At 50.9% G+C, this 11,936-nt stretch overlaps 2 protein-coding genes across 2 annotated transcripts; both read right to left on the minus strand.

Moving 5' to 3' along the window:
- Positions 1-428: 428 nt before the first annotated feature.
- Positions 429-5,720, minus strand: CDV56_102181 (uncharacterized protein; the record flags this gene model as incomplete). Its single annotated transcript, XM_026755800.1, has 10 exons — positions 429-1,253; positions 1,685-2,146; positions 2,228-3,721; positions 3,799-4,036; positions 4,113-4,226; positions 4,312-4,449; positions 4,513-4,671; positions 4,732-4,791; positions 4,842-4,935; positions 5,015-5,720. The coding sequence occupies 10 exons, from the start codon at positions 5,718-5,720 to the stop codon at positions 429-431; spliced, it is 4,290 nt and encodes a 1,429-aa protein (XP_026612682.1).
- Positions 5,721-7,502: 1,782 nt separating this feature from the next.
- CDV56_103065 (DEAD/DEAH box helicase) lies at positions 7,503-10,591 on the minus strand (the record flags this gene model as incomplete). The annotated part of the gene is made up of 2 exons (XM_026756684.1): positions 7,503-9,085; positions 9,145-10,591. The coding sequence occupies 2 exons, from the start codon at positions 10,589-10,591 to the stop codon at positions 7,503-7,505; spliced, it is 3,030 nt and encodes a 1,009-aa protein (XP_026612683.1).
- Between the last annotated feature and the right edge of the window lie 1,345 nt (positions 10,592-11,936).

An 11,936-nucleotide genomic window follows, 5' to 3' on the forward strand; every position in this document is an offset into this window, starting at 1 on the left:
GGTGGGCTAATTAAGTATGTTTAAATAAATTGAGCGAGGCGAATAAATTAAACAAGTTAGACAAGTTGAATCAGTTGGACAAGCTGAATGCGTTGAATAAGTTGAGTAAGTTGAGTCAATTCGTCCAGTTCGTCTAGTTAGTTCAGTTCTTTCCATTCGTCCAGTTGGTTCAGTTCGTTCCATTTGTTCAGTTTGTTTGGTATGTTATAGTGAGTTTAGTTTATTTTGTTCATCTTGTTTCTTTAGTTTGTTCGGTTCGTTCAGTTCGTTCAGCTTCTACCTGTGCTACATGTGACCTCTGTTTTGTACTATATATGCTGTTTGTGCCGTCTGGTGCGTAGTAGATAATCGTGCTTGTGAAAGATTACCGTCAATCTAATAACTGAGCAAAAGTAAACAAACTTATTCAACAGTTTAATCTGATTCATCTACTTTATCCTGTTCATCTCTCTATCTCTCTCATCCCTCCCATCTTCCTCAAACTCGCTATTCCGAACAATCCGGCTCTCAAAGAAGTTCATTTTACGCACGACCTCCATGGCGCCAGTACCTAGACTAACGGTCTTACCCATAATGATGCATTCGGAGACACCTTCGATAAGATCGGTACGACCAGCACCGCCAGCGTCAAAGAGATGGTCCGCAGTCTTTTCGAAGGAAGCGAGCTGTAGAACGGAGTCACGCATTTTCGCAAGACCGAATCGGGTGATACCTAGGACCTCGCCCTTGTACGTCATAACATCAGCAAGAAGTTGCATATGACGAGGGTCAATGCCCATGTCCTTCATGACCTCGCTGATTTCTTGGACGATTGTGACTCGGGCCGCTTCGATATTAAGAACGTCACGCATCTCCATGACGTTGTTGGTAGAAGTGCGGAGACCATTGACACCGAGCGTGGTCATGCACTCCTTGAGCCCATAGCCTTCGACAAGGAGTGTATTGGTGCTGGAGGTATCGTCGTTCCGGATGATGGCGCGGCTTGCTTGCGGGTGACCAAGCACCTGTATATCCGGAAGCATACGCTTGAGATGCTTCAGGCGGAGAAAAGGATCAGCACTGGTTACTGCAATTTCGGTATTGGACAGATACGCTTTGCTGGCAGGGTCAATATCCATGTAGATATGGATATGAGAATTGGTGCTTCGGAATTTCAGATCATCGGCCTTGAAACGCCTGTGGATCTTAATGGCTTCGACGATGTTCCTGATCTTAAGCTCAAGCGCCAGGTTTTGAATGGTCTCCCAGTTAATCTAATCTTGACAGTAAGGTAGGCCTCCTTGCTAGTCCAGGCTTCTCAGAATAGTGGATAATATCAATACCTCTGTTGACAATACATGCCGCGATGACATTATCGTTGGTGACAGGGTCACAGGAAATGACAGGGGTACTGATCTTCGCGATCTAATTTCGCACGCTCTTCGAATAGCACCTCTTCTTCATAAATTCGTGTGGAAGCAGACTCCGTTCGTCATTATTCGTCCCAAAAGCTGGGAGATGCGTATGCGGATTGGGATTGTGGAAGAGGAGAAAGGCGCTGTCGCTTAGACGTTGGAGGGATACCGCCTCCATTGACCGGGGACCGATAGTTAGCAGAGCAGAGTCAAACACGACCCTCATATGTGAATGCCGAGACGCAAAATGGGGCCGCAATACCCAGAGAGGCAATCCCTCACGCATCAACGCGGCCATTTAGGGCCTGGAATTCCATGAAGAGCTCATCCGTAGTGATACTCCGCGCCTTAAGTGTGCCGCCATACTCAGATGCCGCCTTCAGTTGCCGGCGATTGCCTTGCCGTGTGAAGATTCGCTGTTCGTATTGCATATTTGGCACGACGAAGCGGATGCAGGTCGTCTTGTGGTTGTCCTGGCCCAATCGGCGAATTCGTGCAAACGCCTGGTCTTCGACACCTTCCAGATAGTCGGGCTCGAAGAGGACGGCCCGGAAGGCACGAGTACAGGTATACCCAGTCCCGATGACCCCGGTGGTGGACACAAGGATGCCCGGACTTCGAATATCCGGGTTATCCTCATCGGCTTTGGCTCCGGTGTCGAAATTCTGGAAGGCATCCACCCAGCTCTGGCGATCCTTGTCGGTCGCCCATAAGGCCTTCACGTGATGATCAGGAAACGCATCTGCCAAGGCCTAGCGGTGCCAGACACGGGTAGATCAGTACCAACGATTGATTGCACTAATAACAGATCAGGAAACGAAGCAGGGACTTACCAGGCTTAAGATATATACCGTCACAGGATGCTTGGTCATAACCAAGAACTTCTCCGGTCGGCCCTTCCAGTCAGTGCGGCCCTCGTTAATCATATCACACAGATATTGAAACTTGGACGACCCTTTCGTAACCATGTCTAGGTTCTTCGCGATTTCGCACTCCCCCGGGGTCTCAAGCCATCTGCCAAGATCGGCCCCAGAGTATGGTAGTTTGTCGAGACCACCTACCTGGGGAGCAAGATCCACAAGTCCTGGGAAGCTGGTGAGGATTCGGAGCTGTGTGAACTTCCGTTTGCCTGCCCCAGTGAGTTCGCCTTTGTACTTCCTGCCCGCCTCCCGAGCCTGTTGTGCGGCGGCTCGGATCCTATCCAGTTCACTGGAAACCGCGGAATCCATCGGTCTGATCTCATCAAGGTATCGATCTGGGACGGGGCATTTCACATCGATTCTTTCGTCCGGAGGCAGTGTGATAATCGGGTGACCAAACCATCTGGACTCAACAGTTCGCCGAATAAACCCCAGTGCGGTTAGGATCAGTTTGAATTCTTTGATGAGGGGCCCTAGCTGAGCATCAGCCTTGTTTGCCTGCCTGGAGAATTGCCGCCCGAGTTGCTTAATCCGTTCAGAGGTACAGTATCGCAGCGTCAGGTGCTCCGCCCACTGAGGTCTCTCCAGTAAACCGATGTAGGAGGCTATGTCGTTGGGCGACGTCTCAAACGGCGTGCCACTTAACAGCCATATAGCCGGCATAGCCGGCCTGCACAAACGCCGAAGGACAGTAACAGTTCTTCCTTCACCCTTCTCCTCATGGCACTCATCCCGGATTGTCCGCGCGAATCGCGCGCCGAGCACACTGACTTTCCCCGGCTTGGAGCGTGAACCCAAGCCAGTTGCAGGGAGGGGGGTCCATCCCTCCACGGTCAAGGCGTCCAGCACTTGTGTTTCAACACTTCCGGGAGTCGAGAGGATCACAAACCGGCCTGCACTTTTGGGAATGGTACCCTTGTCGCGCTGGGAAGCAATAACATCCGCTCGATTTTCCTCCGTATGTAGACTCTTGTCCAAACTCTCCATGCACGCACGTGCACGAACCCACTGATTGACCTCAGCGATCATGAGCTTCTTCTTGTCCGGAAAACCCTTGACGGGGTCGATGCCCTTGATCGAAGTACCGTGCCCGAGCAGCAGCGTCATACGCAGCAAAGGGTGCGGTTCGACTGTGTCATTCCACTCCTTCACCCACACTGGAATGAGGCGCTTAGGGACGACAACCAAATTCAAGCCATCGCGGATTGACATGTATTGGGCAGTAGGGCCCGCCCGCACGCATGGGCAGCATATGGGGAAATCTGCAGCGCTTGGGCACTCATCATTGGGCCCTTGATTGTCAAGTAAGAGATGTTTACCGTCAGCAGCAGCCCGTGAGTTCTCCACAGCCTGCGTGGCTACATGCACCCAGCGGCTAACCACACAAAGTGCAATGGTGGTCCGGGTCTACATCAGATAAGAAAGCCCGGGTTAGTATTCATGTTGTATGTCGATTATGCCTGGATGGTGGTGGGACTGCTTACCTTGCCTAAGCCCATGTCGTCTGCGAGATATCCTCCATTCAGGGGTTTCTCGGTAGTCAGCATCCAGTATACCGCGAAGGCCTGGTGAGGGTTTAGTGGACGACGCAGGCCAAGTATGCGGATTTTATCTTCAGGGTCTTCCCCGAAGGTGTCTTCAAGCTTATAGAACTTCTGGCAGTCCGCCCAGGTCTTTTTATCAAGCCGGTCGAGAGTAAACGAGATCTGGAAGCGGTGTAATCTGGTCATCATATCATCAGTCTGTGACTAACCGCTCCGGTGATATAAGATGCACAATGTAGTATGAGACTACTTACTCATCAGTTGACTCCTCCTGTATTGGGGCTGCAATTCCAGCGACATCATCATCATCCAAACCGTCATCATTAGCGGGCTCCGTCACCCCTGCGTTGACTCGGGGCGGATTCGGGCTGGTTGTGAGTTAGTTAGAGTCTCAATCTGCCACGTAAGACACGATGTCTCTGGGCAGAGGGGAAACCAGCGTTGATGACTCACGAGTCCCGGCGGCCAGCGCCGATGTCTGTTCCATTATCTTGACCGCCACCATTATCATTGGAATCATCAATAACCACAACCTCTTTTGGTTGCTCAACGGTCTCATTGGGTTTGCCATTGGAACCAGGACTTGCGGACCTTCCAATCTGTCAGTTAGCGCCAAATTACCTAACACATTCCTTAGTAGAGTTAATCACTCACCTGTCTGGCTCTCTATCCTGTTTCTTTTCCGTTTCCTTTTCAGGTGTCTTTTCTTGTTCGGGCTCCTCGTCTTCCTCCTCGTCTTCCTCCTCGTCTTCCTCCTCGTCTCCCTCCTTGTCTCCCTCCTCGTCTCCATCATCGTCTTCCGCGGGGGGGTCTCTGGAAAAGCCATACACTATTAGCAAGAGATTCATCGATTGTTTGGTCTACGGAGATTACCTGCGCCCAGCACGTTTGATCCTGGCACGTTTCCGTCCCGGAATATCATCGTCAGCGTTACTGTATCACAATTAGCTCTGCTTTGGGCTTTGATTGTAGGGCCTGAATACCTCTCTGTGGCACGCTGCCGCTTCCGAGGCGGCGAGCCTATAGGTGGGAGCATCCAATCCGGTGGGCTTTGAAAACGGTTGGCCGTGGGACCATCTGCTTTCAACATTAGTCCGTGTATTTCTGATAAGATTGATGATGTCAGGGAAAGCGCTGGGGGTTGATTGACACCCACCAACACTGGGTTTGATGTTGAATATTATGGGACCAGGCACCATGTTCGCTAGAGCTCCGATCCAAGTCGGTTCATCGGTTACAGTGACTTCGAGTTGAGAGCCACCGACCGTGACCTCGCATGAGATACTGTGAGTGTCCTGTGTCCAACCGCAACCCCTTCCGATGACAGTCGTAAATATGTCCCATTTAAGCTCTGTCTGGTCTATGTATGTTCTGGATCGTAAGGCGTCCGGTGTGGCGAACTGACTGAGCACAAAGGCTTGTACCTTCGATTCCCCGTCCTTGATGAACTTGATAAGGACGGGACGGTCACTAAAATGGGTGAGCATCTGTGGTTGAGTTGCTTGCGAAGGTGTCGGCGACACTGCTGGCTCCGATGAACGCTGTGGAACCTGGGGAGTTCGACCACTGGCTGGGGCGGGTGTTCTCCGTTTTTTTTTCATGGCTGTCTTGATACCAATAGCAAGAGCGTAGAGTTTCAGAACTGTATCTGAATAATCATCCTCATACTTGGCCTTGATGCATTGTGGCATGCGGTCGATACAATTGTCAATGTCCTCTTGAATTTCCTGAGCTATAGCCGCGGTTATCTTCCGATCAGTGTAGAGCGGCCTTGATTGAAGGATTTCCCTTAACAGGTCTTCAATTCTCGCCCGATCTTCCGCCTTCGCCGCGAAAAAGGTCCAGATCTCTGATGTCTTCATTGTCTTTCTTGTGTCGAATTTGCGTACTGTACTGTATTTGGTCTCGCTGTTCCGAAGCAGTTCCTAACCGAGGAAATAGTTTGTTAGAATCCGAATCTATCGAGGCTTTATAGAGCACATTTCGAAGGAACTCATGCAGTGGACAGTCCGAAACAAAGACAACGACTAACCTGGGATTAATGGTGGCGGTAACCGGCCCAAAACATGAAATGCTTTGTTTCCAGCCACCCAGGCAGTCTTTAACCTCACAACTGCTGGTATTATTAGCCATTCTTTGTACCTCTGTACCAATCAGGCATAACATGCCGACTTGAAGGACGGGGCGCCTGTTTCAAAAACAGACGTTTTATAAAGAGAGCTGGAAACTAACCAGTACCCGTGTGCCTCTAAACAGGGATCCTTAATCCTTGGCCTGTCAATCCTGACAGTAAAGGGTGCTTTGTAATTATGAACTGTTGATATCGTCAGTCTTTGTTCCGAACTGAACAGAAGCTGGCGTTGCGTAGGTGTTGGGGATGCGAAGGCAGCAAAGAAACAGTTGACCCAACCGTGTCACTAATGGATAATAGAGGAGTAGACAACCCAGTTGTGATCAGTAGTTAGGTAGATCAGTGTAGGATACTCAAAATCACAAAGTAGGAGTAGAATGAGTCCGCATGCCTATGAATGTCGAGCAGTATGGGTTGGGAGAGTTGAGGAAATATCAGCGGTATGGGAAGTTCTCCTAAATGAGTCAGTTGCTGGAAGTAGACGTGACAGTCTTGTTATGTTTGTTTGTCACAGCAGACAGGGTAGACGAAAAAAACAAAAAATAAAAGAAAAGGGAAAAGAAAAAGGAAATGGTGGTGGGAGCTATTCACTGCCACCAGCAAACGACCCTCAACCATACTAGTAAGAGACCGAACAACTAAACCTGCATCAACTGGACCAACTCAAGCAACTGGATCAACTTGACCACTGTACCAACCAATGAAGAAAATCTTTGTCTGGCATATTTCAACTGCCGGATAAATCCAGGCCGTCTTGCTTTGTTGGACAGGTAACTTTGCTAGGCAAAGAGGGTGGCGCTGAGAGAAGACAAAGGAAATGCGGTGGCGCACGTCGATGCTGTTGAACGCCATCATCTGCCCCTCAAAGCCCGAATATGACAATACAAAGAAGGTGATTTCGATTCGGAAATGGGACAGGGTGTAGGAAAAGGTGAAAAAAGAAAAAAAGAAAGAAGCAGCAAAGAAACAATCTAACTCACCTAGTGAATCGAACCTGAATTCATAGCTATGTTCGTCTCACTCTGGTCGGTGAGCTCTAGCAAGAATATGAGTTGGATGGATCGTCATACCAGCCATAACAGCAGGAATGATAACCAACCAAGGCCATAGCTGCCATGAGGGTTGCTTCGGTGTCAGGTACTGTGGACGTAAGCAAGGCCACACTGAATGTCCGGTGAAACCCTTGTATAGGGGCGAACTTACCTGAGTTTTGAATACTGCTGGCCTGATCTTGACGAGAGCACTAACCAGCAATGTTAGGTATCTACTAAAAGTGACCGACTGCAACAAGGCATCATAGTTTGGATACAGAGAAAGGCACCAAAATCAGCAAGATAAGTCAATCTGTTTCCTCGCAGGGCAAAGGGACGCAGAGGCTATCGCCAGCAGTTGTCCCTAGACAAGGCGGATAGCTGAGACTACTCACGGAGCAGAGATATGCCCCTAGGAAACCGGTTAGGTACATGCAATGGAACGACATAGTAAAGCAAGTGAGTCATCTTGCAACCAAAGGCTACCAGTTGCCGCTTGCGCCAGACTGGGCCGTGCCATCCACATCCATGGCATTCTCGCCCCATGTCCCACTCACCTGCGCACCATTCTGTTCTTCAACGGCGGCGTCAGGCAGAGTGGTCGTAAGATTGTCGGGGACTGGCACCCGATGCCTGTGCTGAGAGATATACTTAAGAAGCCTTCGCACGAATGGACTAGGCTTCTGTTTTTCTCCCGGTCGATCCATAGCTTTGTAGTTGCCGATGATGTAGAGTGCATGTTTCGCCCGACTAAGAGCGACGTTTAGGCGATTGCCCTCCCGCATAAAACCCAGGGAGGAAACAATGGTGAGGTCGAGTATGACAACATTCGATTCCCTACCCTGGAAGGAGTCGATCGTCTTGAGCTGTACGAGATGTAGTTGCAGGCCGGGCTGCTGTTGTTGCAGAATGGCAAAGAGTGCCTGGTATTCCTTGAGCTGGGCTCGGTATGGAGTGAGAACTGTGATTCCAGTCGGGCCAGCAACTTGTTGGGAAAGCAGGCGAATCACAAGCGCAGCAGCGACACTGCGATGTGCCGCATTTAGACGAGAACGTTGCTGGGCGTCGCGGTGGTCCATGCTGTCCTTCACGTCGAGGAATAGCATTTGGGCCGAGTGGCGAAACGTGCGACGATTGAACAGGTTGATCTGGCGGGCTAGCTCACGGGTCTGATCGGCAGTGGCGCGACTTGTCTGCAGCTCGCCATTGTAGAAGATCGAACTGACCATCTGTGCCATGCTCTCGTGCATTCGGTGCTGCTCTTTGAGCATGACGGCATGCAGACCATCCCGGTGGAGCCGAGAGAATAGTGACATCTGGAGCTGGTCCGCAAGAGGGTTCTGCTTGTGGGATGAGAGCACAAGAGGACGAAGCTGATGGTGATCGCCAATGAGGACAAATGCATTGGGGTTGAAGAAGGCCAATGCAGGCCACAGCTCAGGCTCGCTGGCACGAGCAGCCTCGTCGACCAAGATGGCTTGGGGCTGCACATTATCACGTATGGCCGTCTCACCAGCCGTATGTAAAGTGCATAATATGACATCCGCACGGGCAAGGACCGTGTCACGTAGCTCCCTGCTCCGGGCACGGAAGTCCATCCAGGTTGTATCGTCGAATTCCTCTCCCGCCTGGTAGAGTCGATAGTGCTCTCGGAAGGAGATGAATGCGTCAGGGGTCGACCATGAGGTTTTAATGATGCCGCAAAGTTGCAGCATCCGATAACCAATGCTCAGCTCGACGTGCTTCACCCGACGGTCACTGACGCCCAGTGGCTGCGCAGTTTGGGCTTGGTGGAAGTCGAATAACATCTGCGCCAGGGCAACCTGCGCAAGGAGGCTGTCATCATGAGTCGAGTGATCATCCGCGATGATGGGTGGTCGGGCATTGGCCGGCGGGGGACGCTGCTTCTTCGCCGGCATCAATAGAAGATCCTCCTCAGTGCTGAGTGCATGGCAACGGACAACGATGGCGAGATCATTGACCACGTCGTTGGGTGGTGCTAAGAGCATGACTTGATACCGTCTGCCGGTATGACGATTATTGGATGCAAGGAAAAGGAGAAAGACTCGAACCGCCCAGTAGGTTTTTCCGGTGCCAGGGGCCCTTGTATGATACCAAACCCACCGGGTAGGGTGCGGAGACGTGCGAATGCATCCTGCTGCGCCTGATTGAACTGAAATTGATGGACGAGAGCGGAGAAGTCATCCGCGATGGTCTGATAGGCATCAACCGCTTGCAAATGCATGAAGTTGTTGCCTAGTAGAGTCAACCAAGTCGACACCTTCTCCGTGCGCTTGTTTTGCAGCTCTCGTAGGGCAGTGATCTGCCGGTGGAATGGTTTCTCGGAGAACAAGACATTCACCGCCACTTGCTGCGAGTCTCTCGCCAGGAGCCGAGACCTGGCGTTCTGCATAAAACCCAGAGCCTCGATCAAAATTACCGAGGGTTCTAGGTCGTCGTCGAAGCGCACCCATTCCCGGTTCTCCTTGTCCCAGGGTCGAGTCAGGAGGATTGTGACGGCCTTTGGAGGGGCAATCGGCAGAGAGTCCACTACACACGCATGCCAGTCGGTATGCGATTCCGGCTCTTCAACGTTGAAGTTCACCTTCATCGCGTCACCAGGCTGTAGGTCGAGGCAGAACTCATCAGGGAGCTCAAGGAATCCAATATACCGACGTGAATCCGCCCCTGGTATCTCAATAACCTTAAGGGTTGCGATTGAGTCTGCAAGGGACTGCATCTGCCTCGCCACGTGCTCGTGCTCGTGCTCGTAGATCAGCCCGAAGCCAAGGAGAGTCACGTACTCTTCCCAGTTGAGAAAGCTCGGCTTCGTTGATCGGGTTACAACTGGACGATTCTCTTGGTTCGGGTAGTCCCCAATCTGGAGAAAGACTTTGCTCGGGTGTCCTGGATACCAAGCGCGGAGTGGATTGTTGTTGGCGTCCTCAGATAGCCGTGTGTTGAGCTGAAGGAGTATCCTGTTTACTTCATACCCCCGGACAAAAAACCTCAGTTGCTGATTCCCCAGGTGCTCGCGGATTTGAGCAATCAGAGCGTCCTGGTCACCAAAGGAACGGTGGCAAAAGAGGTTCGCAGCATGCAGATGCACGTCGGGGTGCTTGGAAACCGTGATACCCCAGATGGAATTGTCATTAATGGCTTCCTGCAGGTGGTTGTGCTGCGCATAGAGCGATGGGTGTGCGACAATGGCACCCGCAGGAGCATTCTCTTGACCTTGGGCGACAACAGGCTGAGCTCGAATGGATGCGACATGGAAGGCAGTCAGAAACACATGGCCTGTCGTTAGCACGCTGTCTTCCTGGGAGGGCACCCGGAAACGGATGGCAAAACGGAGCTCGAGGTAGGAGTGACAACCTGCTTGAACCAGTGGTGCAAGTCGGAGCTTGACACCCGGTTCCTCTCCTTGCCAACTGCACAGGAACTGGGGTCCATCTTCGGTATCACGTGCTATTATGGCTGGATAGCTGACGCTTCCAGCGCTCGAGCCTGGTACTATCGTCTCATCCCACATGGGGATGTCAGTATCGTCATTGGCTTCCAGTCGGTCCATGATTGCACTGTACAAGCGGGAATGCCTTGGTCAGCTTCAGCAACGCAGAATATGTCAGGAAATGGACTTTTGACTCATGAGATCGCAATCAGTGCAATCCACAGTAGATGAGACTTACCACAGCTTAGGATAGACGAGAAAAGATGTGAGGGGTGGGAAGGAGATGCGATGAGAGATGAATGAGAGATCTGATGAGAGATGAACGAGGGATCTGATGAGAGATGAACGAGAGATCTGATGAGAGGTCAGACCAGAGATGGGGTGAGAGAAAAGCGATAGAATGGGAACACAGAAGAGGGATGGGTGGGAGAAGAGTTGGGAAGTCAGTTCCGCGCGTATGTTAAGGAAATCTTGACGAAGCGAAGTTTTTGAATGATTTCTGAGATAAATGTGTGATTGTGTTCTTCCCACGCAGCCGGCAGGAAATCAAGGTAGCATAGAGGTAGGTAGGCAACATGAGCACTTCCTAGCATATATCTACCCTCTTGAGGCCTATATTCTGTATATCTTGATGAACATGGTCAGAGTAGGAGGCAAGGCACAGCTTGGGGCAAGAAGTCTTCCCATTTGACACCTACATGGTCGGCTCGCATGCATATCGGCCTGATACACCACCAGGGATTCACAATTGCGTTCAACGTCAGCTTACTGCGACCCGTAGCTAACGATTCATTCCCGAGCCAAATAAACAGGATTACCAACCCCCTGCGGTGCTAGTGGACGGCTAGGTGAAATATTAGGATGAGGAGATACTGGATGAGCGCCAGAAACGGGTCGGAAGGGGTCATGGTGGCAAACAAATAAGCTGCCTGTTCAGCTTACTGCGACCCGTCGCTACTGATTCATTCCCGAGTCAAACAAACAGGATTACCGCCCCCTGCGGTGCTAGTGGACGGCAAGGAGACATATGAGGTTGAGGAGATACTGGATGAGCGCCAGAAATGGGTCGGAAGGGGTCATGGTGGCAAACAAATAAGCTGCCTGTTCATGCAGGTAGCCAGCAGCCCCAGCTACGTCTTGGAATGATACGCATTAGTCTGGTTTAGATATACAACCCTGTGGATAGCTTGCTTAAATACAGTTCTACCAATTTACTAGGTAGTAAACCCTCATATGTGATCACATTGTCCAGTTTGTTCAGTTTGACAAGTTAAAACCAGTTGAACTAGTGGAACGAGTGGAACGAAGTTGATCGAGTCGAACGAATTGAACAAGTCGAACAAGTCGAACAAGTTGAACAAGTCGAACGAATTGAACAAGTCGAACAAGTCGAACAAGTCGAACAAGTCGAACAAGTTGATCAAGTCGAACGAATTGAACAAGTCGAACGAATTGAACAAGTTGA

The sequence above is a fragment of the Aspergillus thermomutatus genome (genome assembly GCF_002237265.1).
Source record: "Aspergillus thermomutatus strain HMR AF 39 chromosome Unknown NODE_161, whole genome shotgun sequence".
Taxonomy (NCBI): Eukaryota; Fungi; Ascomycota; class Eurotiomycetes; order Eurotiales; family Aspergillaceae; genus Aspergillus; species Aspergillus thermomutatus.